The sequence below is a fragment of the Scaptodrosophila lebanonensis genome, unplaced genomic scaffold (genome assembly GCF_003285725.1).
Source record: "Scaptodrosophila lebanonensis strain 11010-0011.00,11010-0021.00 unplaced genomic scaffold, SlebRS2 tig00000043-arrow-pilon, whole genome shotgun sequence".
Classification (NCBI taxonomy): domain Eukaryota; kingdom Metazoa; phylum Arthropoda; class Insecta; order Diptera; family Drosophilidae; genus Scaptodrosophila; species Scaptodrosophila lebanonensis.
This window is the reverse complement of record NW_022060545.1, coordinates 6,102,237-6,128,639: the sequence shown is the minus strand read 5'-3', so window position 1 is coordinate 6,128,639 and position 26,403 is coordinate 6,102,237. Positions and strand designations below refer to the sequence as shown.

Here is a 26,403-nt window from a genome sequence, read left to right as displayed (position 1 = left end):
AGCTTTCGAACTGTGATTACCGTTTCTATGTACATAGTTTCGTACTGCATTTCTAAGTAATTTAATAAGAACAAATTGCTAGGTGCTATGAATTGTTCCCATTTAAATTTCTTCACAAAAATTAATTTATAACCCAAGGCAACGAAAATTGAGCATATATATAAATTCCTGTTTCTGCACAATATAACTCTTTTTTAAAGTGCATTTTCTCTTTTTTTTCCAGGAACATCATTTACTGAAACCCACATGCACACACATGCAGGGGCAGACCAAATTGACAATTAAATAGAGAGAAGCGAGAAAACTTGATTAAAATTGACCATGGAAACAACAACAGAAATGCCGCACGTGCGTCAAACGCAGCTGGTTAGTGCAGTGTGGCCAGCCACACACACACACACACATACACACTGGGAGAGAGACTCACGTCTACATTCAGTAGCCAATATATGACAGAATGCCGTTAGGAAGTGAAAAGGGAGGGGTGGGGAAAGGACGGCAGACGGCACATGACCACGTACGTGACCAACTGGGAAGCTGTCAAAAGTTGTGAAAATTAAAAATAAAGTCAAACAAATATGCGCGGCAATATGTGGCGTACAGCCGAGAAGTGCGAGTATACAGCAAAAAAGCCACACAACTCGCACACATACATACATGTATACTCACACTTACATACAGTTAAGAAGCATGTTGTGCATTCCTTTGGCTTTTCTTGCCAATACAGGCGATGACTTTAAAGCGTCCTTTCGCGCAAATGACTCAGAGCAGGAGAGGGCTTATATACGAGTACATGTATGTATCGTATATAAGTATAGAAATTGTAGTCATTTGCTGTTTTCTTTTTTCATCTGTGTTCGCTGTTGTGAGATTTTTAAGCAATGACACCAAATGCGCTTTTGGCCATGGCCAACACACTGTCACAAGCGGCATTCGCCGCCAGAATGTGAATGACGCATAAAAACTGCAATGATGTCGTTGCACCCCAGAATGACAGCAAACTTTCAACAATGCTGACGCTACAGTTGTTGTTGTTGCTATTGTTGTTGCTGTGGTTGTGACAGCCGCATCAATGAGTCCCGGTGGTCGAGAGCTCAGCAACACCATTTTTAGAAATGCCAAAAACAGAAACACACTCAGTCTCTCGATTCCCTCTCTTTCTCAGTGGGCTTGCAGTAATTTGCCATCAAAGTCAGTTCGCGAACAATGCACGCGCTGTAATTTTTATGCAACAGAACACAAATTTCTCCTGGGTCCACTATGTAAAGCTGACAGATGAGTTTCAGAAATAAAAGCATTTGAAAAATGTTCAGCAACAATGTGGATATGTAAGCAGATATGCACATACTTGTACATGCGTACTCCTACAAATACTTCCATACATATTCGTGTATAGAACCTGCATGAAGAGCGAGCAACTAATTTAAACAACAAAAGTTGAAAACGCACAAAACGGCAGCAATTTGCAGCATATGTTTTGAAATATTTATGAATGCGTTTAGTTTCATCATCCGACAATTTGGGCGAATTTCTGAAATTCCCATTTAATAAATTGAATGAATATTCGTGGTATTTTAAAGCAATCACGCTATAGTCGGGGATGGGAAAAAGCAAAAAAGGTGTTCATTGTGGGACGCCTAAATGAGCGGTTTTATCGTTGTATTCAGAAAAGCCAATCAGCATTCTTAGTATGGCAAAAAAAAAGGAGACAGTGTGTTGCTGTGAAACTTGGCGCAAACCAATACTTTCTATTACGCCAGAAAAATTCAATCTAATTCCAATTCGCAAGTGTCACAGAAAACTCCATTGCTTCACATCTTGTGTATTTTGGAACAAAACAACTAAATATATCTTTAACAAATCTTTTCATTAAACTCAATTTTAGTAAAACAAACACTAATTTTCGAAACAGACTCCACAAACGTTCATTAATCAATTTAGCATTTCATTTGTTTACATTTTTAAATAAATAGTTTTCCGAAGCTCTTGATTAGTAAGAAAGCTTTTTGAACAAAAAAAAAATTAAATTTATTGTAAGATTTTCCATTTTTAAAATTAAGTGGAATAATGAAGTTATTTGAACAAAATGAATAAAAAGGTTATTATTTTCTATTTTTTCAAGTTTACCGGAATAGTTAAATGGTTGCAAAATATAAATGTTGTGAACTGGTAGACCCTGCTTGATAAGAATAATTAATGATGTGAGAGAGAAGAATGTTGTCGTTTTTACAATAAATATTTAGTTAAGTTATTAGGTTATTTAATTACTAATTCTTTTCATTCATTGCCGCTTATTTCCTATACTAATTCATGTTTTAAGAAATTTTCATTAAGACCTGTTTGAGCTGCTGTGTTCTACTCTCACTCGAAAACAGTTCGAGTTTTATTTTACCATAGACAAGATACAAATAAAATCAATTTCATTTTAAATTAATGAGTGTTTCTAGTCAAAGGCCGTTGGTTAATACTCGAGCGTCTCAGCCCCATCAGCCATCCGACTGCTTTCCAAGCCAGTGCATTCTTTGAGCTTAAACACATTGCTGCAGAAACATACTCGTACATATGTAAAATCAGAGCATGTACACGAATCCACTTTCTACTCTGCATTTCCACTGCTCCACTAACCGAGCAGGCCAAGAAGAAGCTGAACAAACACGTACTAGTCAGCAACAGCATTCCCTTCGTTACATGCCTTGATAACGCAGGAGGAGCCTTTCTGCTAGTCATCGCAACCAAAAGCTAACCAAAGTGTTGCACTTACTACATTTAAATGAAATTAAACATATTTCCTGCAGCGACAGAGTCGCGTACAACGCAAACAAACACGAAGAAAGAAGGGATGCTGGATAGGACAGCCACACGTACAGGCAGACAGGCAGAGGCACAGAATTAATTTGTTGAATGCGTCTGAAAGCGGCAGCAGCCACAGAGCGTAGGCGGCACTCTGCCTCTCAGCCTTTCAGCCTCTCTGTCCCTGGGCCTTGACGCAGCACTCAACAACGTCCCGCATGGGGCGATGAACGAAGGAAGAGGCGGGGTTGCGGCAGGCGGAGCGTTACTGGCGCTTATTTGTAAGATGAAAGTTTTTCGCTTGAAGCTTATCTTAAGTATGCTCTCGCTTTGCACTCCACTATTCTGAGCACCCGTGCCCATTCCCAGGATCAGGCTCAAGCTCAGAGTCAGGCTGTAGGCAAAACTTTGCCGACAAATGTGGTTTCCGCTTCTATTTGTATGCGGCTGTAAGTGGCGTCTGAATCTTTTGCCTCATCCTCATCCTCATTGGCCGTCGCATGGCATAATTTTCGCGCTTTTGTGCGCATAATTTAAATGACTTTTGAAAAGTTGCTCAAGTGGCGGAACGTAACGCGCTGCCGCTGCACAGATAACGAAGGTGTGCGAGTGTGTGTGAGTGTGTGTGTGTGTGTGCGGGGGTGTGTGTAATAATTATGATAATGTTAGTGCGCCCAAGTGGCTTAGATGTGGCTTGTATGTCTGCATATATGTGCATAAAAGTTGCTACAGTTTATGTTCTTTCTGTCTGCCAAATTGAAGCTTTAACTTTAATTTCAAGTGAATTTTCATTGCGTATACGCAGCGTGCGCCAACCTAAAACGTTTTGTCGCAAATCCTCGACCATTAATGTGGAAAATAAATGTAGCCATCATAAAAACAAACAATTTATGCGGCTGTTGGAAAGGGCAGGACTGGGCGGCCTAATGGTTCCTGGGGTATAAGGAGGGAGATTAACTCTCCACCCAAGTGTTGCGGCTGCGTGTCAAGTTAATTGGACGACGTCAACGCTCAAATCTATGCAAATAACATTAAATTATGAAACATTCTTCTTGGTCTAAGTGATGTTTACAATGGGAGGGCAAAATAAAATGCCAAAAAACGTATTGTAAGGATACAAACATCTCAAGGTTTTTTTTTTCAACATTACCATTATATGTTTTTTTTTTGAGGTTTTAATTACCAGAAAAGTATTGTGGAATTATTTGGCAGCCCACTTATATGCCATCATATTTGATTTGACATTATTGTCCATATTATATAAAAGGATCATTTTAGCCACCAAATGCAAGCATAAGCGTTTATTTAAGGTTAAATCTATATAGTTGTGTAGATTTATTAGCGCTTGTTTCAAATTATGAACTTCATAAGATAAACTATTTATGGAGCCACTTATTTGCCTGTCCGCACATGGCTTTATATATTATAGAAGGGGTAAAAAAATACATTAAGCTTAAATTAAAAAATATTGATTCTAGTAGTCTAGTGCTTACCTTTTATTTATTTTAGCTTGGTGTGGCTGCGGCTAAAACAGAAACATTGGATTGTACTTACGCTATATTATGAATTATTTTATCAATACAAACTATAACTTACCTTACCTTTGTCGTAGAAAAACGTCAAAGATATTATTGGTTCTCAAAATATATGTCAATAGTATATGATAGAAGATTTAGTTTATATATTCGTATACGTACAAAATGGTTGTACTTTTTATTCCAAAATACAAATAACAAAGCACAACAAATGGAATCACTGATATCCTTGTTGATATTTTGAATATTTGTATAACAGCTCTGTGCTTTTGCAATAAAATAGTTGATGCCCGAAGCAGGGTGCCACTTTTCAATATTTGTTCCACTGTGCGACTCTTGAAAACAATCTGTATTTTGTGTTAAATTTTGTTTGCGTGATTCAAACAATTAGCAACCGCAGTCGCACACATACACAAAACCGGACTCACATACACACTCGCGCATATATGTATGTTTGCAAATGGCGCGTGGCTTAAATACTCGGTTAGCTTCATTGTGTACTCGTATGTATGTATAAATATATATAGTGTATGTGTGTGTTTGTTTGTTTATTTCGCTCTGAACTGTAAATAAACGCGCTCATTAACGTTTTTGGGGGCCCAAAAGCCGAAAAGCCAAGCGTCGAATGCCAAACCAAAGCCAAAGGCATTTGCATAAACACAGCGTCGACGTCGCTGCGTGTAATTGAGCGTCGAATTAGATGCAAATTGTAGAGTAAAACAGCAGTTATTTATATTCGTTATTTGCTTTGTTTTCATTTCTCTCTTGTTTGGTATCAATCAACTTAAATTTTATTATACTTATTTTCGCATTATAATAACTGCTTACATTTAATCTCAATCCTAAACACAGTATGTCTTTTGCATAGTTGTTTAGTTTTCCCTTTCTGCGTAAATTAAATGTTGTATTTTACAAAAGCCTAGCATTATTATTGAGCGATAATAAATCGGTATGTGAAGGGAAATCTATTTTCACAAAAGTGTCAAGTTTTCATTTAAGTATTCATTCAAGTAATAAGGTAGGTTTGTAAAAGTGCTGAATAGATAGAAATGGTAGTATAAAATAAGAATAAATAATAAAACATAGCAATACTTTGTTCAAAGTAACAATATTCATTCCATTTTCCAATAAGCACCTCATCAATTCGGCATAGGTTTCTTACTGGCTGCATGTTGGAAAAAGGTGTACAGTTAAACCTGAAAATAGATCCCTTTACATAATATTTTTAGCTAATTTTTGAACAAAATGTAAATCTATTTTCTTGAGCTGCAAAATTGTGCATTTGAACATATGTTTATTATTTTATTCCTATGTATAATACACCGCTCAACCAAATATTTTGCTCTCTCAACATTTTTTTACATTCTTGTTTATGCGTAATGCTATCTTGCATTTATTTATTTGTTCGCAGAAGCTCTGTGCTTCATTTGCATTTTAATGCAAAAACTGATGAGGATATTATGCATTTCCATAGTCTTTTTAAATGTAGATACAGGCAACAAACATTGTTATTTCATACATATATGTAAGTATGTGTGTATGTATTAATATACGAATATAATTCAATTATTGTTACTTTTAATGGAATTAACTATTGCTCATATACAGAACCTTTACATAGTTTTAGTTTAATGCAATTGTTTTAAATATAAATCGCTAAACAATGCAATTATTTACTTAGCTGATGAAATGGTGTTTTGTTACCTACATACATATATTGCGTATATTTTGATCTTTTTTCGGTTTGCTATTACATTAATAATTATTATGGTCAAATATTATTCATTTTTTATTTGGTTTTTATCTCTATTTACACATGAAGGCATTTTTATTTACAGCTGGTATTTATTTAATTATTTTGCGGTTGTCTAATCAACAAAAAATTGAATGAAGAACGTGTAATATATACAAAAGCCTTTATACACAAAGTTGTTCCTTACAAATAAAAGAGGTAAAAATCATTTTAATTTGCTATTCAATCATTGAAGAAATGTGTAATTAAATTTATTTTTATTTTACCTGTCCATAAAATCAATTCACATTAGCACTTAATAAAACTATGCGGGCAATGTTAAACAAAGCTGAATTGTTATACGTTATCCAAATATTTGAAACTGAAAAATGCTTATAAATATTTCTCCGAATGGTTGTGATATTAAATATATAATGAAAGCATATAAATGTGCTTCCGTAAGCAGTAAGTGGATTTTGTGGGAAGCGTAACAAGTTGGCGGAACGTTACTTTCAAGGAACAATTTTTCGCAATCATCAAGAGGATATGTATGATCTTATTTTGTAATTTGAATTATATTATGGACCCATGATAAAAAAAAGGCAGGGCAGTACGATTTTAAAATTGAAAAAAATGTTATTGATCTAACCATTTGCTTCATCGTAATTGTGAAAAGAATTATTGTCATGAAAAAAAAAACGATTTATCTAATTCCCTTTTAAAGAATTTAAAAATTCCATCAGAACATTTGAAGTTAAATAAACGATAATAACAATAACAAAAAAAAGTTATAAATTATTGTAACAGCAGAGAGTTTCGGGGTCAATACAAAGTATATTGTTTCGGCGTATTATGTTATTATATACATTTCCAATTTGCATTTTTCTCTTTAATTGTGCAGGGAAACTAGATTTCAAACGTGTCTTTTTAAAAATTATTATTATTTTTTTTTCATATCGTATGAAGGAATATTCTTGAAAAACATCTATAAATATGCAATATGCATTGCATTCATTCAGCAATATGTTCAAATATTGACATTTCACTTTCCGTTATGTTAAATGGCATGTTTTAACGCGGTCTGCCACAAGTAGAAAGCCGGCAAGAGTTTTACATCCTTGCCGTTGTCGTTTTTGTTATTGTTGTTGCCGTAGTTATTGCTGTTGTTATTGCAGCTGGGAAAACTTTTGGCTTAAATTTATAATTCTTAATTAGCTTCATTGTTCGAAGATAACTGCAGAAGCGACAATGCATGCAAGTCAACATGTCCTTATTTGTTCGACAATAACAACAAAAGCGAAAGCAAACACAATGGAGCCGAGCGTAAAAATATGACGACGAAAATTTGCGTGCGAAAAGCATTAAATTAAATGCATTAATTTGTTGTACGAACACCAACAATAACAGCAATAATGTTTACCATCAATATTTCATCGCGACACGCTTGCCTTTTATTTAAAGCGCATTAAAAGGGACATTGAAGCATGAGAATCCTGTGGTCTGTCAGCAAGATGAATGGTTTGGAATTCAATACAAGCTGATTATGAGAGGGGCAAGGAAACAGCCCCACCACGATATTGCAGAAAAATTCTATATCACAACCTTTCTGTTATTTGTGTGTCTATCAAGTAGCATTCGAGTTTTACAAAACTTCAACCTTGGCCAATTAATGTTGCACTGTTCCCATTATGTTAGTGTCCATGCAGCTTTATGTGATACCAGCTGAATTTTTAAAATTGTCCAATAGCAACAGCGCACGCAAAAACAACATCGATAGCACAGCAACGTAATATCGCATAAATAGAGCAAATTGGCGGCCCTTTAACCTGCCCGGCATATACTCGTACATAAACATGGCAACTTTGCTGCTGGTTTCTCTCTCCAAAACACATACGAGTATATGCAAATGTGTGTTACATATATCTTTTGGCCTTAATGCCATTTTTCTTTCCTGCTGCTGTCGACGAAGCCGCCGCTGCTGTCGATAGTTTCGCCCACCATTCGTCCCATCGTCCATTCGTCTGTCCATTTGCTTGCTTGCCTCACTGTCTGTCTGCCCATTTGTCTGTCTATTGCACTATGGAGTAGATTGCTAACATTTTACTAAAACTTTCAGGGATGCTCGTGGAAATATTTAAATTCCTAAACATTTTATCTTGGCTTTGATATCAAATGATGAGTTTCTTAATCATTAAGTATTACCTTAAATGAAGGCATGGCTTATTTATTTAGTTTTTAGGTACAGCAAGTTCAATTAAAATTGTTAAATTGATAATTGATCAATTAAGTACTACATAAAACAGAGGACTAAAAAGCAATCTCCTTTATGAAAAACTTTTAACATGAAAATAATAACTTCAATCGACTGGACGATATATTGGGAAAACAATCTATCACGATTTTAAAATGTTTTATTAAAAAATAAAAACTGTATTTGTATTTTTTTTTTATTTTTAATGTTTGCTGTTGAACATATAATTGCTTAGTTACTAAGCAATTTAGCTTAATTTATTATGTATCAGAGGAATAAATCATTTTTGTTTTGCTGCATGTTTTGCTGATAAACACAAGTGAAAAATTGTATTTCATGTCACTGGAATTTTGAATTTTGGTTAACATTTAGGCAATCTATCCCACAGTGTGTTGCTGTTGCTACGGTGTTGCCTTTGGGGCGTCATTGCCCTGCATGAATTATGGCCAATAAATTGGACATGTTAACTGTATGTCATTGTGCAATGCCACTACGACGGCCCATCCCTGTGGCAGCCGCAACCTTTACCACACAACTTTATGTTAAAATTAATTGCAAGTATTTCATAGTATATACACACACACTCACACACACACACAAAGGTAGACAGAAGAAAGGAAAGAGAGGCAAGCATGTACACATATGCAGAGAAACAGATGACAAGGTGGTGTACATGGGGCGTATGCGTGATATAATTAGCATCCATATTTATTAAAAAATGATGAAAGCGCACAAAGAGTGCACCAGTCAACCGCACAGACAAACTGACATCTCTACAGAACTGGTCAGAACATTTAAGGTCTCAGGCACACAGTCAGCCAACCAGTCAGCCAGCCTAGAGCAACATGTTGTACGAAAAATCACGACTGGCCTGCATTTGCATGCGTGCGTGTTATTATTATAAATTTCTTTTCGCAACGAAAATTAATGGCATTTGCAAGACGTTTTAATGCCGAAAAAGCTGTTTGCGCTCAACCCATTTCCCTTGCAGGGGCTAAAAGGTTCGTATTGGCCAAAAGGTACTGACGGGTTTAACACGCCTGTCAATGGCATCAGTCGCAAGCTTCGGGGTATGGGGACGAAAGCTGTGGGGCCAGTGGCTGTGGGCCATCGTTTTTCATTAAATAAATTGCAATTTATCAGCGCGCTCATGAATTTTCAGCAACACATTTTTATTTTTCTTTTTTTTTTTTGCTATAAGCCTTGAACTTTGTCACGCGTTTGCATTTTTCCCTCGTGTGCTCGATAAATTGTCAAATGGGGATTTATTCAAAGGGTAAAGGCAGAATTTACGAAGCAAAAGTCAGCTGAGTAACTGAAAATAAACATTTCAATTGAAAAAGTTTCGAAAATTTTGACATATCGCTAAAGCTGTTCAAGAAAGAACTTGAAAATTAATTAAATAAAGTAACCAATTGTGTACTGCAGTAAATCGTTTAATTTTTAAAGCTGGTAGTCAAAAGTAGATAAACTGCCAGATGGGTTTTGAAAAAGTCAACTCTAAAGTGCAGAAAAAGGTAGGTAGTTTTTTAAATTTATTTTAACATAATCATAAGCAACATAATAATACATGGCTTGTATGCATACATAACACAATTACTTTTTATAATTTTATCCTTTTGCAAATAAATTAAACGTTATTGCAAATTTTAAATGCGCTTAAGACTTAAATCACTTCTCGTATAAAAATGTTTGAATGAAATGATTTCAATTTCGTAACGAAACTCGGCAAACTATGCCAAACTAATACTTCATGAGTGAATATTCTATTTACCAACACATGATTGACATCAATACGCAATGCTGCGAATAATTTTACAATTTGTGTAATTGTACAATTTCCATTCTAATCCTTTTATTTAGTTGCTGTTAGAATTTTCAATTTTCATTCATATGTCTTTTTGATATGACAATTTCGTGTTTGGTCTTTAGACTATGTGATATGATTAAAGACATAAATCATAAGCAATTAAAGCACAAAACAAATTTGAAATTAAAATACTGTCCAAAACAAATACCCGAATGTATGAGTGCATTGCAAATATTTACATAAGGCCTTGTCAGAGCGCCTGTGGCGAACAAAGAACTTGTTTGTAATACTTGTACAATGAATATTTTTCAACTGCTGAATAAATAAATGTTGAAAAAGCCTATTATGCACACATTCCTGTACTCGTATGCATATAAATATTTTAGATTCCATTTTAAATTAAGTGTTGAGCAGAACAACATTCATAAGCTGGTAGACAGATATACAGACATTCTGACAAACCTAGAAACTCAACAATTTGATGCTAAATTTTTTTGACTTGCTGCATTTTTTTCAGCATTCTTTATTATACATTCATAGTCATTCATTTTGTTTTTTTACATTAGTTCGAGTGTTAATTTATGTTCTATATTTATTGTAGTTAGCCTGTGTATGTATTTATAGGTGCATTTAAGGGCTCTTGCCAGCCTAATACGAGTACATATGCATATTATCCATATGTATACAATAAATACAAATATCTTATACATAGGGTTTGTCTATTGTACATACAATGAGCATTTATTGTGGTTTCCTGCTATCATCGCAAACATTTTCCATTCTCCATTTTCCACTTTCGCTAAAGTTATGCTTTATACACAATTCTCAATTCGTTTTTCATTTTGTGTGCTGACTGCAGTTCAAGTTTTCCCATATATTTTCATTGGCCTAGGCTAAATGAAATTTTGCAAATTTTCATAGCTGTAAACATTTTCCTTTTTTTGCCCTTTGTCTGCCTTCATAACAAACTCAATTTAAAGTTATGTCAGCGAAAGACTTCGCATATTAAATAATAATAATATTGAGAAACACGTTCCGTTTGTTTCAATTTTGTTCGGCTAAGTAAACAGTACAACTAATTGCTACCCCTGCCCCTGTTTAACCCTTTGGCTGCATTTTTGAAATGCTACAATTTCTTAATTAACTGATATTTATTGATTTCAAAGCCTTAAACACAAAAAAGCTGCCGTACCCAGCCAGCTCAGTAAGAGACCGACCATTGGGGGCCTATGTAGTGCGCCAGCTGTGAAAGTTTTTAATTTTTAGGGGGAACACAGAATCAGAATCATGTTGAGACCAGAGGGTATAGTATAGACTTACCATGCGAGCTGCCATATTCGTTCGGTGGGCGTTCCGTATAGAACATGCTCTTGCCTATCGCTAACGATCCCTTGCCTCCGCTCCCGCCCAGCGCTGACAAGCTGTTTCCCGTCGCCGCTGGCAATGAAGATGTTTGCATCGAGCTGGATGAGGATGAGGCGGCGGATGAGGATGATGCCGATGAGGCACTGCCAGAGAAAAGATCGTTCTTCATGGGATATGCATCCGTTTGTGGCAATTTCGTTGTATCGTTGCGTGAAGAGGGAATGATGTTGTCTGTTGGAAATGGATGAGAATATAAAAGAGGGGGTTAAGCGTAGCTCATTCAATAACCAGCACTAAATCAAGTCAAAACTTTTCCATTACTTTGACCCATGTGCCCCAAAAGTAAAACAAACTTTCGCCAGCACTGGCACACACGTACTCGTAGACACAACATCAGCCAACAACGTCCAACCTTTAGTTAACCCTCTGTGCTGGTTTGTTTTCATTGCTAGTGACATGGTTTTTAAGTTAAATTGTGTGGAAATCTTGTGCCAACTTGCACGCCCGCAGACCAACAGACAGACACACGCACACACACACACACACACACACACACACACACACACACACACACACACACACACACACACATACACATAAAAAGAGACAGATAGAGAGTGGTACAAACACTCAAACATGAAGAGATAGTTACACTGGCACTTGGCACACGGGCATACTACTCGTATATAGTACAACACCAATAGGAAAAATTCACTGCTAGTATATCACACAACATCCTTTGTTGCTTTCGTGGCTAGGATTACGAGAACACCGGCACACACTCACAGACAAACACGCTCTCCGCAAAGCCGCTGGCATTGCAACACTCGCCACGACAGTCACTTTAAATAAAATATGCTAGTGTTAGTCGCTTCTCTGGCAGTCGCTTCTCTGGCGCTCTATGCCGCCGTGTCTGCGGCACTGTTTCAAATGTGTTTCCAACCTAATGCCCCGAAAATCCCCGGCATAATCCGTAGCATATTGCTTTGCCTCGACAAACTTGAAAGTGTGTGTACTTTTCTGCTCGACTTGAATTTCAAAAAACCCCTCGCTGAAATAGTCAAAAGTGCTTTAGTTTATCTCTTTGTGGGCATATGTGTGTGTGTGTGTGCGTGTGTGTGTGTGTTAGACTTAGCTGCTTCTTCCACTTTTTGTTTGTGGCTGGCCATGGTATGTACATATGTCTGTCCGTGTCCATGTATGGGTGTGTGTGTCAATCTGAAGCTTTGGAATTGTGGGCGGTTTGTTGTGCGCTTTTCTGGTGTGACTTTCACAGTTTATATAACGGTTGATGTGTTAAGCGCAAATACTACCATACATACGCATACACACACACTCACACACATAGAGACTCTGCTGTTCACCATTCACTCTGATACTATACTTACTCTCCCTAGATTCCACAGTTGTGTGTGTTACTTGTTTGGATGGTGTCGATGGCAATGGAATTTCTGCAAATGAAATTGAATAGCAGGCATTCGTGTATTGTTAATAATTAGTTGTTGAATGCAGTTTACTTTTCTTCATAACTGATTTTAATTGCATTTTGTGTGCGTTTGGTGTGTATTTTGTAGGTATTTCTAGTGCCTGCTGATGGTGGGTTTTTGGGTCAAGGGGTGCAATACGAAGGTCGTTGAGCAGCACTTTTCAGTTGCAAAGTTGCTAATTAGTGTTAAGACTTGATATTTTTGCTAAATGTGAATAAAAGCAACAAAATAGGGGAATTCACTTCTTCCGGCGTGAAATGTTATAATAAACTGCAAATGAACAACAAGGGCGATAGCGATTGAAACAAAACAAGTATAATAAAAAATTGCAATACACAAAAGGATCTGAAACAAAACAATTCGAGAAAATGAATTTTTTTTAAAAATAAATTTTCAGTGATTTGTTGAGCAATGAGTATTGAATTAATTTAATTTCTTACTAACTCATTTACAAGCAAAGTATTTAAAAAATAAATAATAAAATAACTATTTGCCGACAATAATCCTTTGGAAGTTTAAGGGAATTATGACGTTAAGCTTAATTTGTTTTTCTATTAAATTGTTTTTTATATAATTAAATGAAAAGTAGTTAGTTTGGTCTAACAACGTCTTTGCATCCAATTGACAGTCAAACGGCGCAGAGCAGAGCCCAGTCTGGGCAACATCATTTTGTGGGTTTCAGTTTTTGACTCATTCATCTGATATCTATCTCAGTCAAACTATAAGAGCAATAGTACATTGGTAGCCATGTCATTGGATTGGATTACCACACAATACAAGCTGCAAGAGCTGTTAGGATAATTGGAATAACAACAACCTTTTATTAAAATGTGCAAATTTTGTAAATGTATGTATATTCCTCATTTATCTTCTCAATAATGTTTTTAAAGAGCACTTAATAATGTTGTAATGCAGCTTAACTATTTAGCAGAAACAATGGCATACAAATAATGAAGGCTACAGTAGGAGAATGCTTAAAAGAAGAATATCAAGCGAACGAAAATAAACTCACATTCAAGATTTAGGGAATTAAATCTTACTAAACGCCTTAAATAATTACCGAACAAGGTCATTCAGCTTAAAGCCACTTAAGCTCATGGCCTTGTGGCGCACATACATTTAAGGCATCGGGCAGCATACGAGTACATGGCACAGGGATTTTATTTATTCTTAAAGGGAAATACACGGCAAGCGAAACAAGCTTGTAAGCACAACACGAAGCGGGCAAAATGGCTGGAGTGCATAAAAAATAAATAAATACAGCCCACTAAAAATAAAAGAAAATCGAGGCTAGCTGGAAATGCTACGGCTAGCCAAAAGCTGGCAGAGCCATGATGTGGGACGCAACGGAGAACAAGGCACTGAACCGTCGAGCCAACCAACCAGTCAGTCAACCACACGGCTGTGAGGGCGATACAAAGTCAAACAATTCCGAAATTCACCTTTATTTTACGTTTATGTGAATGTGAATGTGTCTCGGAGTGTTGGTGTTAGTGAGCAATAAGCTCTGGGCGCTGAGCATGATGCAGGATGAACAGGATGAGTTCATGGTGGGCGGAAAGCAGGCTGCGAGCCTCTGCTCGTTCAGTTTTTCGCTTCAGAGCACAAAACACATATCGAGAAGACGATAGTCTAGAACACTGAGACGATTTTGCAGTATTATATAGTCGGGTTTCGTTAAAGAACTTGAATTTGATGAATTAGTTTCGTATGGAAATGAAATGGTTTTCGAAATTAAAATCTCTACTACACATCTTGTTTTACTTTTAATTAAATATTATAGAACGAGTTTTCAGAATATTTCAATTGGTTTGATAGGATAATTATAATCGAATTCATTATAATTATTATTAAATAGGAAAATAAAATTGTGCATACACACTGTTCAACGAGAGTGCCAATATGTAGTCTTAAATAAAGTGGTCTCTTATGTTAAACCAACACATATTTTATGGTATGCGGAATATCTCCAGTTTTGATCTACTGGAGTTATACGAGAACTGTGATGATTGTTAAGGAATAACAGTTTTCTTTTACAGATAAAACTTATTCTATCGTATTTAAAGTTGAAGTAAATTTTTTGAATGAATGACAATTTTTAGGTAAGGCAAGCGTATTATAATACTTGTAAATACAAAATTAACTGAATTGGTCAGAGACAAAAATTAAATTGAACTTGTTTTATAAAAAGTGAAAAAGAAAGAAAAAGAAGAAAACTTAACACTAATTAATTGCAGATTATATTACCTAGAATAATAGGTTAGAAAAAGAGTTAGGAGTAACACTCCTAGACATGTATGGGTCTTTTCTGCGAGTGAGCTAATGTGTTTGTCTATATTTGTGTGGGTACTTTGCCAGTGTAGAGGTAAAAGCTTTCGGCGAAATTGTGGCACAAAGGGCGCACGATATTGCATTTACCAGCGCAGAGGTTATGAAAGTGTGTGTGTGTGGGTGTGTGTGTGTGTATTTGTGTGTATTTGTGTGTGTTTGTGTGTATTGCAGCTTGTGCACTTAAGTTGGTGCACACAGATACATATGCATAGAGTGCTGGCAAATACAACTACAACTGCACTTACCGTAAACACGTATGGAGCCTTCCGTTTCCCCAAGTGAGTTCTTTGAGATGCATCGATAGTTGCCAAAGTCGCCATATTGTAGGTTTCTTATCGTCAGTTTCATGTGTGCGCTTTTCAAAACGTACGTAAAGTATATGTGGAAGAGAGGTGGGTTAAGAGCATGTTAGTAAACTTTAACACAATAAATGTATTGAAATGCAGACAGCAAGAGTCGGCAAAGTCAGCTGAGAGACTCAACTGTGTGGTCAGGGGCAGGGTCGGGCGCAAAGGTGTAGGCAAGTGTAAGTACATGATAAATATTTAACAGACCCTTGCCATATGTGCTGGGTAAGGGGGACTGCAACAACACCAATACATACTTTTACTGTTCTTGCACTTGCCGTAATAAGTAAACGAATGTGGCGATTGAGGTTAACACTGACTGCTCTAACTTACCGGTACGAGTTCTCGGTGTAGTCGGTCTTGTATTTTTTGCTTGGCAAAACCATCACGGCATTGTACACCCAATAGATGATGGCTCTGTAAAAGAATGGGCATAAACAAAATTAAAATTAAACTTTATTGGCTCCATACATCAATTTGAACAGAAATAGCCACGCAAGGACGTCAGCAAAATGATAAGAAAAACTAAGTTCGCACAAACTCGGAAATAAAATTGCACACGTAATTTTATTTACAATCTGCATGTTCGAATACATGTAACAACTACGTAAAGAAAAGTAGAAATGAAAGAAATGAATGAAATATATCACAACTAAAGTAAGGCAATGAACTACTCTTTTTGGTTTGAGTATCACTTCAATAGCTCTAATAAGATTGCCCTATTTTTACTTTGGCCAGTAAATATTTTTTAAAAACATCGTTTTGTATTCTCGCCCTTACTTTTATCATAAATTGATTATGTGAAATTAAATATAAGAAGGGACTCCTTAAACTTTTCTTAAAAAAGTAACTAGTCGACTCATTGTAAGGTAAAAGACTTGTTCTGAGGAACAAGTGAAAAAATTACAAAATGAAAAGCTATAATATATTAAATTAAATGATTTCGACCCATTTTGATTGTTTAGTTTAAAGTTGATCGAAAATGTAAAATAAAAATAGCTGTATCGGTCCTGATTTCAAACAATAATTTGCCGACTGTTTCAAGCTTCATCGCCTTTCGCGTTAAGAGTATCTAAATGCAAACAATGGAAGACCAAAATGAAAGCAAATGTGTTTACAAAATCAAATCAAAACGAAAGCGAAGCGAGGCAGCCAGCAGTAAAATATCAACAACATGGCGACTCACACCCACCACCACCACCACATGTGTGCAGATTGCATTGTAATCAGACAACAGCAGCAGCAACAGCAGCAGCAGGTGCAATGCAAAACTGTTTAAATCCAATTGAAACACAGCAACAACAACAAAAGCACGTACGCAAAATAAAAAGCGATGTCATGACGAATAGCTTAAAAGTATGCTACACAAAATTTCAAAATAAACATTTCGCTGCAAAATGTACAAAAATAAAATTGAAGCAGAAAAAACTACACATAGAGTTTGGAAGATGTGTGGCACTCACTTGGGATGTGCTTCGGTGTGGCAATCGATGGTTACATCTGTGCCCGCTGGAGCGCCAACAAGTTGATTCGGCACCCAAATCATCGGTGAGACTGTAAACGATGTCGACGAGAGGGAGAGAGAATGAAAAAGACGAAAGACGTTAGACACCTTGCCATAGGGAGTAGGGATGGTGGGTGCCATGGAGTGTGGGTGTGTGTTCGTGCATTTTAAGTGTTTGGGTAAAGTATGCTTAAGCTTGGTATTACGCCTGTTCAATGCTCCAGTACGTCACTCGCAGTCTATCTCTCTGACAACTAGTATGAATGCGTGTAAGTACCAGTATGCGTGTATGTGTGTGGATGTATGTGTGTGTGTGTGTGTGCGAGCTTATAACGGTGTCTGGTTGCCAGCTTAAAATGAAAGTGCAATGACAAAGCTAGAAAACTTAGTTGATGCGTAGTGACGTAGTTGGGGTTGGGGTGGGCAGGAAGAGGGCAGGTTGCATGCCAACCACGCGTTTAAGGCAACACATCAGCGCAGCGAAGAGCAGAAAAAATAACAAAAATGATGTTTAGCTCAAGCTATGTACGTGCTTAAGGTATATGTAGCTTGACGCAGGTCTTTAGAACGTTAAGCACGTGGCATTGCTCCATTTTGCAACGTTCGCATGGGTGATTTGGTTTAATATACATAGCTTCCTCCTAACTTCAAGCACCAGTCTGTGAAGCCAGCCGTTTGAAATTATTAAAGTTTGCTTCTGTATCTCTTCTATGAGTCTTCAATAAAGAAGCACATAAATCGCGAATGCTTTCAACGTTTGTACAAACATACAGCACTGTTTCCCTTTCTAACCATAATTTCTTTAATGCAAATTGTCATTCATTTCTAAAGTTTTTCAACTGTTTGTTGTAGAATAGTTGAGCAAATTTATTATTTTATAAATGCCAGTTTAAATAATTTTCTCAAAGACATAAATAAATTTCTTCTATCAGCTTTCATTAATCTTTAAGCTCTATAATTAAATTCGATTTGAACTAAATTTAATATCAGTGTTGCGACTGAATATTCACACTCTTGCATTGAGCACTGCCAAACGCCTGACACAACCCACAATTACAATTCTTCCTGTGTTGACAGGAAAATGTCTAAGCGCAGGCATTGCAAACTTATGCCCACATGCGACACGGTATACCTATACAATGGCACCGCCTATCGCAACTTCCGCTTCTTCATTTCCCGCACACACAATTGGGAATACGAAATTGAAACATCGAGCGGCATGTTGAAATTTTAAACGCGACACACACACACACACACATCTTTCCGCCATTTTCCTTCATTCTCGTTGGCAGCAAGTAGCGTACATGAAACATGAAACATGTTCAGGCCCACGCACCTCTACTATTAACCCACTCCCATCCGCAGCTCCAGTCCCACTAACACACGAAACCGTTCACAATAAAATAGAAAAAAAAGTCAAAGTCATACGTGCAACGCTGGCAAGTGACTTTATTGCAGGTACGTGACGTGAATTATTGTCAATGCAGAAGTCGGAGGTGGGGGCAGAAACTCGTTAGGATTAACAAGCGTTTACTGGCGCAGGGCGTTCAACAGTCGCACAACTTTTACGCCGATGCCAACACCGACGTCTATGTCGATGTCGGAGCCGTAGCCGTAGCTGTAGCCGGAGCAATAGCCGATGCCGTTGACGAAGCCAGGCTATATATCAGCTGCATTAGAAGGCAGATTCGAGCGGTGCGGAGTTGGAAGCTGAAGTTGCGCCTGTCACTCATTGCGAGAGTAACGAATGTGCAGCAACAGCAGTGGCAAGAACAGTTAAATTGATGAGCAGCTTGACTGCCTACTCGCTCGTCGTGCGTCCTGTGTCCTCAACTTTGCCTGACGGTTGCCGTTAAGTGCGCGCGTGTTACAGGTAAAATGGCGCAAGCATACTAATATAATGCCTGCCCCATCTCTCCGGCCATCTCCATTACCCGGCCCCCCCCCAACGATAGTTTTCATTTAGTCGGTCGCTCGGTCGCCTCCTACTTCCATCTTTGACTTACACTCCACATCAAGAATGATGCGCTTCGACACCGACGGAGGTACTCCATTGGTGGCTATGCACAGATAGGCGCCCATCTCATTGCGGCTCACTTTGGTCAGCGGCAGGATATCGCCATCGTAGACCAGCACTGTTGATGTTTTTGATGTTGGTGACGTTGGCGTTTGTGTTTGTCGGCAGGCGTCACAGCGTCATAGCGTCACAGGAAGCCAGGAAGGAAGTGAATGTCCGCAGCATCAGCAGCAGCAGCATGGAAATAAACGTGCAAAGCATAGAGAATTTTCAATGAGGCACATATGGCGTAAGTGAATGTGTTTACACTGAGAAAATCAAATAGTTTTAAGAGCTCCACCAGCACAAAATGATAAATGAGCTGCATATGTTATATGTAGAAGCATAATGGTTTAGGAAATTATGCCTCCATTCAAATATTTCTTACCATATGCAACAAGACATCAGAAAAACTTTATCATTACGGAAAATGCATTTAAAAGCCAAAAAAAAAAAAGATAACAAAATGTATTACCAATCCTATATTTTTAATATTGAGAGCAGTTCCTCAAAATAGTGATTATCCCATGCAATTGAAATACTGATTACAGAAAATGCATTGAAAAGCGAAAAAGAAAAATGTTTTGCGATTTCTACAATTTTAATAGTGAGAGCTATTTCTCCTAATGTTCTGTAAAAAATTCTCTTTCTAAAAAATCTGTGCTTCATTACGGAACCTTTGTAATTTTGACAGCCAATTGTACATCCCATGCAATCAAAATAATGCTTTGAAAATCTAAATACTAGTCTTCCTCTTTTCAAATAAGACACTCATTACAGTTACAGAAATATCCTGATTATTTAAGAAAATTCATATGATGAAATGAAATAATAAATGTAACTATATAGTACATATAGGAAATTACATTGTATTAACAAATATAGAAATTTAATTTAAAATATTTACAAAGATTATTTCCACTGTGATAGAACTATATAAGTTCAACTACGTTTCTCAGTGTATGTGTTTGTCTGTGAATGTCCAGGCCAGTACACGTACCTTTCTTCTTTTTCTCAACGGCAATTTCCTCTCCGTCCTCGCGTCGCCAAATGATTTTGGGCGCAGGGAAGCCATCGGCACGACACGTCATGTTGATGTTTTGGTTTTCACGCACCGCCACCGATGATGGTGTGCTCTCAATGTCCAGTATGTTTGGTGGAACTGCGTAGGCAAAGCGTAGCTGGTCAATAAAAGGGCTCAATTGTATAGTGCTGGCGATGTCTTTACTTACCAACCACCTGCAGGTAGCCGACCTGACTAATCATGGGATTCGTGTTGACCTGACACATGTAATAGCCGCGGTCGTCCTGATGAGCCTGATTGACATGCAGGAGCCAAGTGTTGGCATTGTCGTAAGTGATGCTATAACGCGGTATACGTGAGATGACATGTCGATGTATGGTCAATATCATCTGCCGATCGATGTGTATCCAGGCAACCTGACAAAGAAGAGGAAATGGAACAGAATGTCAAATTCAATAGACTTTTATGCGACACACACGTTTTTTTTCCTAAATTTAAAGAATGTCAAACAGCAGACGGCACTCACATGCACACACTCACATAACACACACAAACACACATGCCTCATAGTTATAATAAATGGACTTCGTGAAGAGAAGAGAAGCAATTGCGAAAAAAAAAACGCCATCTTGACAGCTGTTTCCGCTTTTTAATACACTTTTTGCTGGCCACACTTTCTTTGCTGTCGCCTTTGCCTTCTGCTTTTGCCTTAGCTTCGTTTGCTTACATTGCGTGTGACACACACAGGACGAGGCTGAGTCCTTGCTAGGATTTCGCCTGGAAACTTTTCAAATTTACTCGCTGCCAAGTGACAGCAATGAGTTTCTCGTTTGCCGCTCCACAACAGTGCCACAAGCCTGCGCTGCCTCCAATGTTGACAAAAGTCCAATAAGAGCCAACAACGCCATCGCCATCGCCGTCGCCTTCGTATTCGTATTCGTCTTCGCCCAAGTGGCCAGCCTGTGACTGCCAGGACATGCACAAACTGAGCCCCGACTGTCCAGTGAGGGGCAGCTGGCCGACAGTGTTTTATATGAAGTTGATATGGCGAGTAAATATTTGTGATTTGTTATGAGCGCCGGCAACGAGGCAAAAGAGATAAATGATAAGTGATTTTCTAGTCATTTTGCCGAGTTTTTTCTGACCCGCAAGGCCTTTCGGCTTCAGTTTTTCAATTTTGCTGCTCAACTTTTTTGCACAAACGGACAACTTAAGTTCGGCCGATGGACAGGGTAAGTTGGAAGTGTGTGCACTTTAATTTGATACGCCAGCAAATAGTGGGCTATAAATAAAACCAGATGAGTTTTTTGTTTTTGTGCAGAAAAGAAGTTTTCTGTATCTGCCACATTGCAGACTATTTATAAAAAGATGAACAATGCAACAAATGTTTGCAAACATATGTTATTATAACAATTTCTTGTATGATTAAAGCCAGGGTTTAATTTTTCAAAAATAATATGCAAATAATAATCACCGACTACTAATATAATTTTGCACATATTTAATTTTTTAGCAAGATAAATGATTATTGATTTTAACTATGTGCATTGCTGTATAATATAGTCTGTTGTTTTAAATATATTTCTCATTGAGTTGTTGTGAGTCTATTTATAATCGCTTTATTAAAACTTTATTTCAAAAAAAAAAGAAATTATAATTATTTAAAAACTGCGTAGTACCTAACAACGAAGTGCTGGAATCCATACACTATCGCAGCTATGATCCCTTTATTAAATTTGTACTAGAATGTTTTGATTTGAGAAGAACTTGCAGTTTCCTCTAGCTGACATCGAAATATTGGAATGTATGCGCTTTTGCAACTATTTATTAAGTCCTTCCTAGCATGAGCTCAATTGAGAAGAAACTGCAAAATAACTTAAAGTGTAAAATCTGCTCTACTTTGTCCACATTAGGGAATATGCTTTTCATGAGTATGTGTTTTTGATACAGAAAATATAAATTCAATTACATGCCCTTTCAAAATTGTTTCGCTTTGGCTCGCGCATTGACTATGTGTGCTGTGTGCAAGTCAAGGATAAATACTATATACGGGTAAATAGCGGAACATATTTCAGCACTTTTCCTTCATTTTGAGAGTTTTTCGTTGGGCTGTTAATAGATCAAGCGCGACCCTGAATGCCATTTACAAAATTGATTTTTTACAATGTGCTGTGAACTTCAGGGTACAACGACCATGACAATGATGATGAAGATGATGGCTGCCTGTCTGTTTGATGACACAGCTGCGTTAATTTCACGCACAATTTATCGTACTTGACGTACTCACTCATCCAGTCATGTAGGTAGGTATGTATATACTTGTACACGTAGGTATATACTTGTATAAAAATCATGCCCACTTACCTTGTAGCCGCCCAAGTGCTCGACGACGCACGGCAGATTGGCATCGCGGCCCACGGCAACGGTGACGTTTGGTATGGGCTGTGCGAAGCGAGGCTCGTCCATCATAACTGCGAATGAAGAGAGACATAAACAAGCTTGTTAGTTAATGAGCAGGGCACTAGCAGCACGTGCAAAAAGGGACTAAAAAAAGTGAAAATGAAATGAAAATGCAGGCACAAAACGCAGTGCCACAAGCTGCTGTTGCTTCTACTTCTGCTGCAGGAAATCCATGACCCACAGGCCAAATATAATCAACAGGAGCCGCAGTAGGAGCAGCAGTAGGAGCAGCAGTAGGAGCAGCAGTAGGAGCAGCAGTAGGAGCAGCAACAACAACGGCAACTGCCACGTCGTCATTATGAACTAATTTAACAAAGCAATTTTTTCCTCTAGCATACTAATGATGGAATGGGCTACCCATTTCTCATAATTCTCGGAAAACACAGTGGTTTAGGGTTTACGGTTTTGGCCTTAAAAGTATTACAATATTATATAGTAATTTAATAATATCCCACATGTGATAACATAAAGCTCAACTTATTTAGGAGTTCGCAAACCAATATGTAATTCACACAAAAAGCGATACTCGTACATATGATAAATTTGTTGTATTAATTGCAATAAATATATTGCAAATGTTTCAATTGTGTTCGCACTCAAAATTTTTTTTAGCTCTTTGTTGTTTTTTCTCAGTTATTATAAATTAGTATTAACAAATGACACGATTTAGTGGCTTTTCGGCTTTATAACTAGCTTCGTACATTAAAAAAAAAAGTTGTTATATATTTTTTGAATGCGTTTTACATCTGGAGCTTTATTTTCAAGCATTTCTTTATTCTACATAAGCTTTGCTTTCTTATTCTTAAATGTTGATCAAAAATAGTTTTTTTACGCTCTCAGTACTTGCTCCTATTACCCAGATTGGATAATCTACATATAGAGTACCCGTGCGTGAGTCAAAAGCGTTGCTTGTGCATCAAAAGTCTTACTTGTCGATAAGTAAATAAATAAATTTGTGTTTACTTTTCAATATTTGATATTCTTATATAGTATGGTTTCAATTCCGTGAAATGCTTAAGAATTTCCATTAATGCAGTACAAAGTTTTTGAAACATATATTTGTAAAAAATTTCAAGGATTTCAGCAAATCGCGACTACTCCTATTATATTTACTTTAATTTGGAGTGTTCGTTTTTCTTATGTTATGTTATTAAGTTATGAAGAGTCATTAAATATGGAATAAAAGACGTAAGTAAATAAGGTGTATATTTAATTTCAATAATTTTAATAACATTTGCTCTCTGTTTTCTTTTCATTTAAGTACACAAAAGAGAAAGAATAAGATTTTCTGTTAACTGTTAAATCTAGGATTGTAGGTTCCCTGGCCCACTGTGCCATGGCTTCATGTATATGGTGTCGGTGGTAATGCAACTTTTGTTTTTCTATGCATTCATTTCGCGTTTTCCTTTCCTGCGGAAGTGCTGCACAAAAGCAAAACACGAGCGTTCAAGTAAAACAAGAGCGCATATGAAGACGAGGGCAGGAGCAGGAATATACTTGTAGTAGGTGCTGTGTTGAAGCCTCGGGCAACCGGCAGCTCCTCGTTATCTGCGCCATGCCGGCTGCCATCCGTCCATTGCACCTGACCCACCAGCTCACCAGCTTACCAGCTCACCTGCCCACCCAACCACCTGTCCTTGTGCGAATTCGTGGCACGGCTCGAGAGCCGGCGTGGCACGGGGCGCGGCATTGAAATTGAATGCATGCCGTCGTACCAGTTTGTGGTCTCATTTTCCTAATTAAATTATGACTCGCGCCGACAGTTTCGACACCGTACCCGTTGTTCAGCGCAGAACACCGCGTCGCTGTTGTGCTTCTACTCTTGCCGGAAATGGATAGGGGGAATACTGATGGCGGTAAAGGCGTCCGGCGTGCGGTAGCGTAAATGAATTTTACACAACATTTGCAGCACAAATACTTGTACCGATATTCATGTTGTGTGTAAAAGCGCTAGTAGGTATATAAAAGGATTAATAACAAGAAGCGGGTCGGGAAAGTGAAATGTGTTGCGATCAAGTGGGGTGCTGCAATATTAAATATCTTTGGAATACCGCAGAATGTTTTAATTAAACTGGTTACAAATGCGGTTATCATAATTACGGGTATTGCAAACTTGTCGCAATTAGAGAAGACTGAACTATTTCAATATTAAATCAATGATGATTCGCGGTAATGTGCACAGCCACAAACATTTTGATGAATTTATACATTATTGGAGCCGAACCTCTGCAAGTTTTTGATTGTTTTAAACGCTTACATAATTTTTTTAATTTCTTATATATAATTCAAACAGATTCCAATATAACGTTCTTATTCTTGCCTATAATTTATATTTATCTTTTAATGTCAATCGTTCACGTTTCAAAAATAGAGTGAAAATTAAAAAAGTCGGTTTCTCAGTGAGTCAGTTGGAAATTAAAAAATATATATATATGTATAGTATATTTAAAGATGCTAAATTATGATTTAGCTGCATTTGTCTAATGTCAACTTGGAAAAAACACGAAAAAATTGAATTTTCAGAATCCAAATCGTTTTCATTATAACAAAATTGAAGAAATGGGGATATCATTTATAAGTTTAAATTAAGAATAGAAAAGTTAGAAGGCTGAGATTAAGATAAGAGTAGTTATTAATAATAATAATTTTTGTTAATTAATTTCCGACGCAATAAAAAAAATGAGAAACGTCTGCTAGTGAAAGCATTTTAAATATATATATGTATGTTTCTAAATCACTTGTTGGATCAATCCGATCTGATCGTGCCTTTGGGCTGCGAGTATACCCAGAGTATTGTTGCAATATAATATTCATTAAACTAAAATATTTAGAAGGGGCCATCTAAATAGTGCCTTTTTAAAATAATATTAGTTTATATTTGCGGATTTTCCGCTAAATTGTTTTGATGAAATAGTTGCTGTTACAAAACCTAATAATCAGTTCTGAATAAACGCACCAGTCTTGCATATCTTGCAATCTCTTAATTCTAAATGCAGCTACTTATTAACATATTTAATGAAATTTATTAAATTTAATATTAATTTAATGAAAATGAAAAATATGTGTTGTGAGTAAAAAGAAATGGTAAGCGTTTATTGAAAAACAAATGAATTAAATTTCAACTTACCATGCGTTACTAAATTCGTCATATAGATGAGAAACATAACACGGCGATTTGTGAAGCGGCTCGGAAATATGTTGAGCACAATTAGCAATAATTTAATTACCGTTATAATAAACATTTTGTGTGCTTTGATTTTAGTTTAGTGTATGTATTTGCTAATTTAAATGTACTATTTGATAGTTGTGATTTCTAGTTTGTTTAATTACTGTAACACTTTGCAATTAAACGTTAACCAAAAGAAAAACAAACACACTTTCAATTCCAACTCGCATACGAGTATGTACACAAAAATTCCTTTAATTACGAGCAGGGATATGTTTTGGGTTGCGATTATAATTGTTGTTGGGCCTAACTTCCGAATGCATCCATTTAATTCTACGTATAGCATATAGTGCAATGATATAACGTGTCTGCACTTTAGACTGTGTATTTTTTCAATTTATTTTATTTTTATAATTGTTGGTATTTGTTATTTTTATTTTATTTTATTTAAAACGATGTTGCGGTGTTGTCGCTGTATATTCTTTTTAAATTTATTTGATTTGCGTAATTTAATTTGCACACGCACGCACACACACAAAGAGACT

General features: G+C 36.8%; 1 protein-coding gene across 1 annotated transcript; it reads right to left on the bottom strand.

Moving 5' to 3' along the window:
• Positions 1 to 11,278: 11,278 nt before the first annotated feature.
• LOC115622350 (lachesin) lies at positions 11,279 to 25,934 on the bottom strand. Its single transcript, XM_030516264.1, has 11 exons — positions 25,820 to 25,934; positions 22,597 to 22,703; positions 20,441 to 20,648; positions 20,209 to 20,370; positions 19,159 to 19,287; positions 17,112 to 17,202; positions 15,982 to 16,065; positions 15,547 to 15,656; positions 12,872 to 12,934; positions 11,439 to 11,714; positions 11,279 to 11,361 (listed from the first exon to the last, which is right to left on the bottom strand). Exons 1-11 carry the CDS (start codon positions 25,932 to 25,934, stop codon positions 11,279 to 11,281), a joined length of 1,428 nt encoding a protein of 475 aa, XP_030372124.1.
• Positions 25,935 to 26,403: the final 469 nt, after the last annotated feature.

Coding starts and splice junctions, on each gene's coding strand:
- LOC115622350 (XM_030516264.1), bottom strand. CDS start 25,934: ATGTTTATTATAACGGTAATTAAATTATTGCTAATTGTGCTCAACATA. Junction 20,649..22,596: donor AGCACTTGGGCGGCTACAAG/GTAAGTGGGCAT, acceptor CTTCTTTGTCAG/GTTGCCTGGATACACATCGA. Junction 17,203..19,158: donor CATCATTCTTGATGTGGAGT/GTAAGTCAAAGA, acceptor CATCGTTTACAG/TCTCACCGATGATTTGGGTG.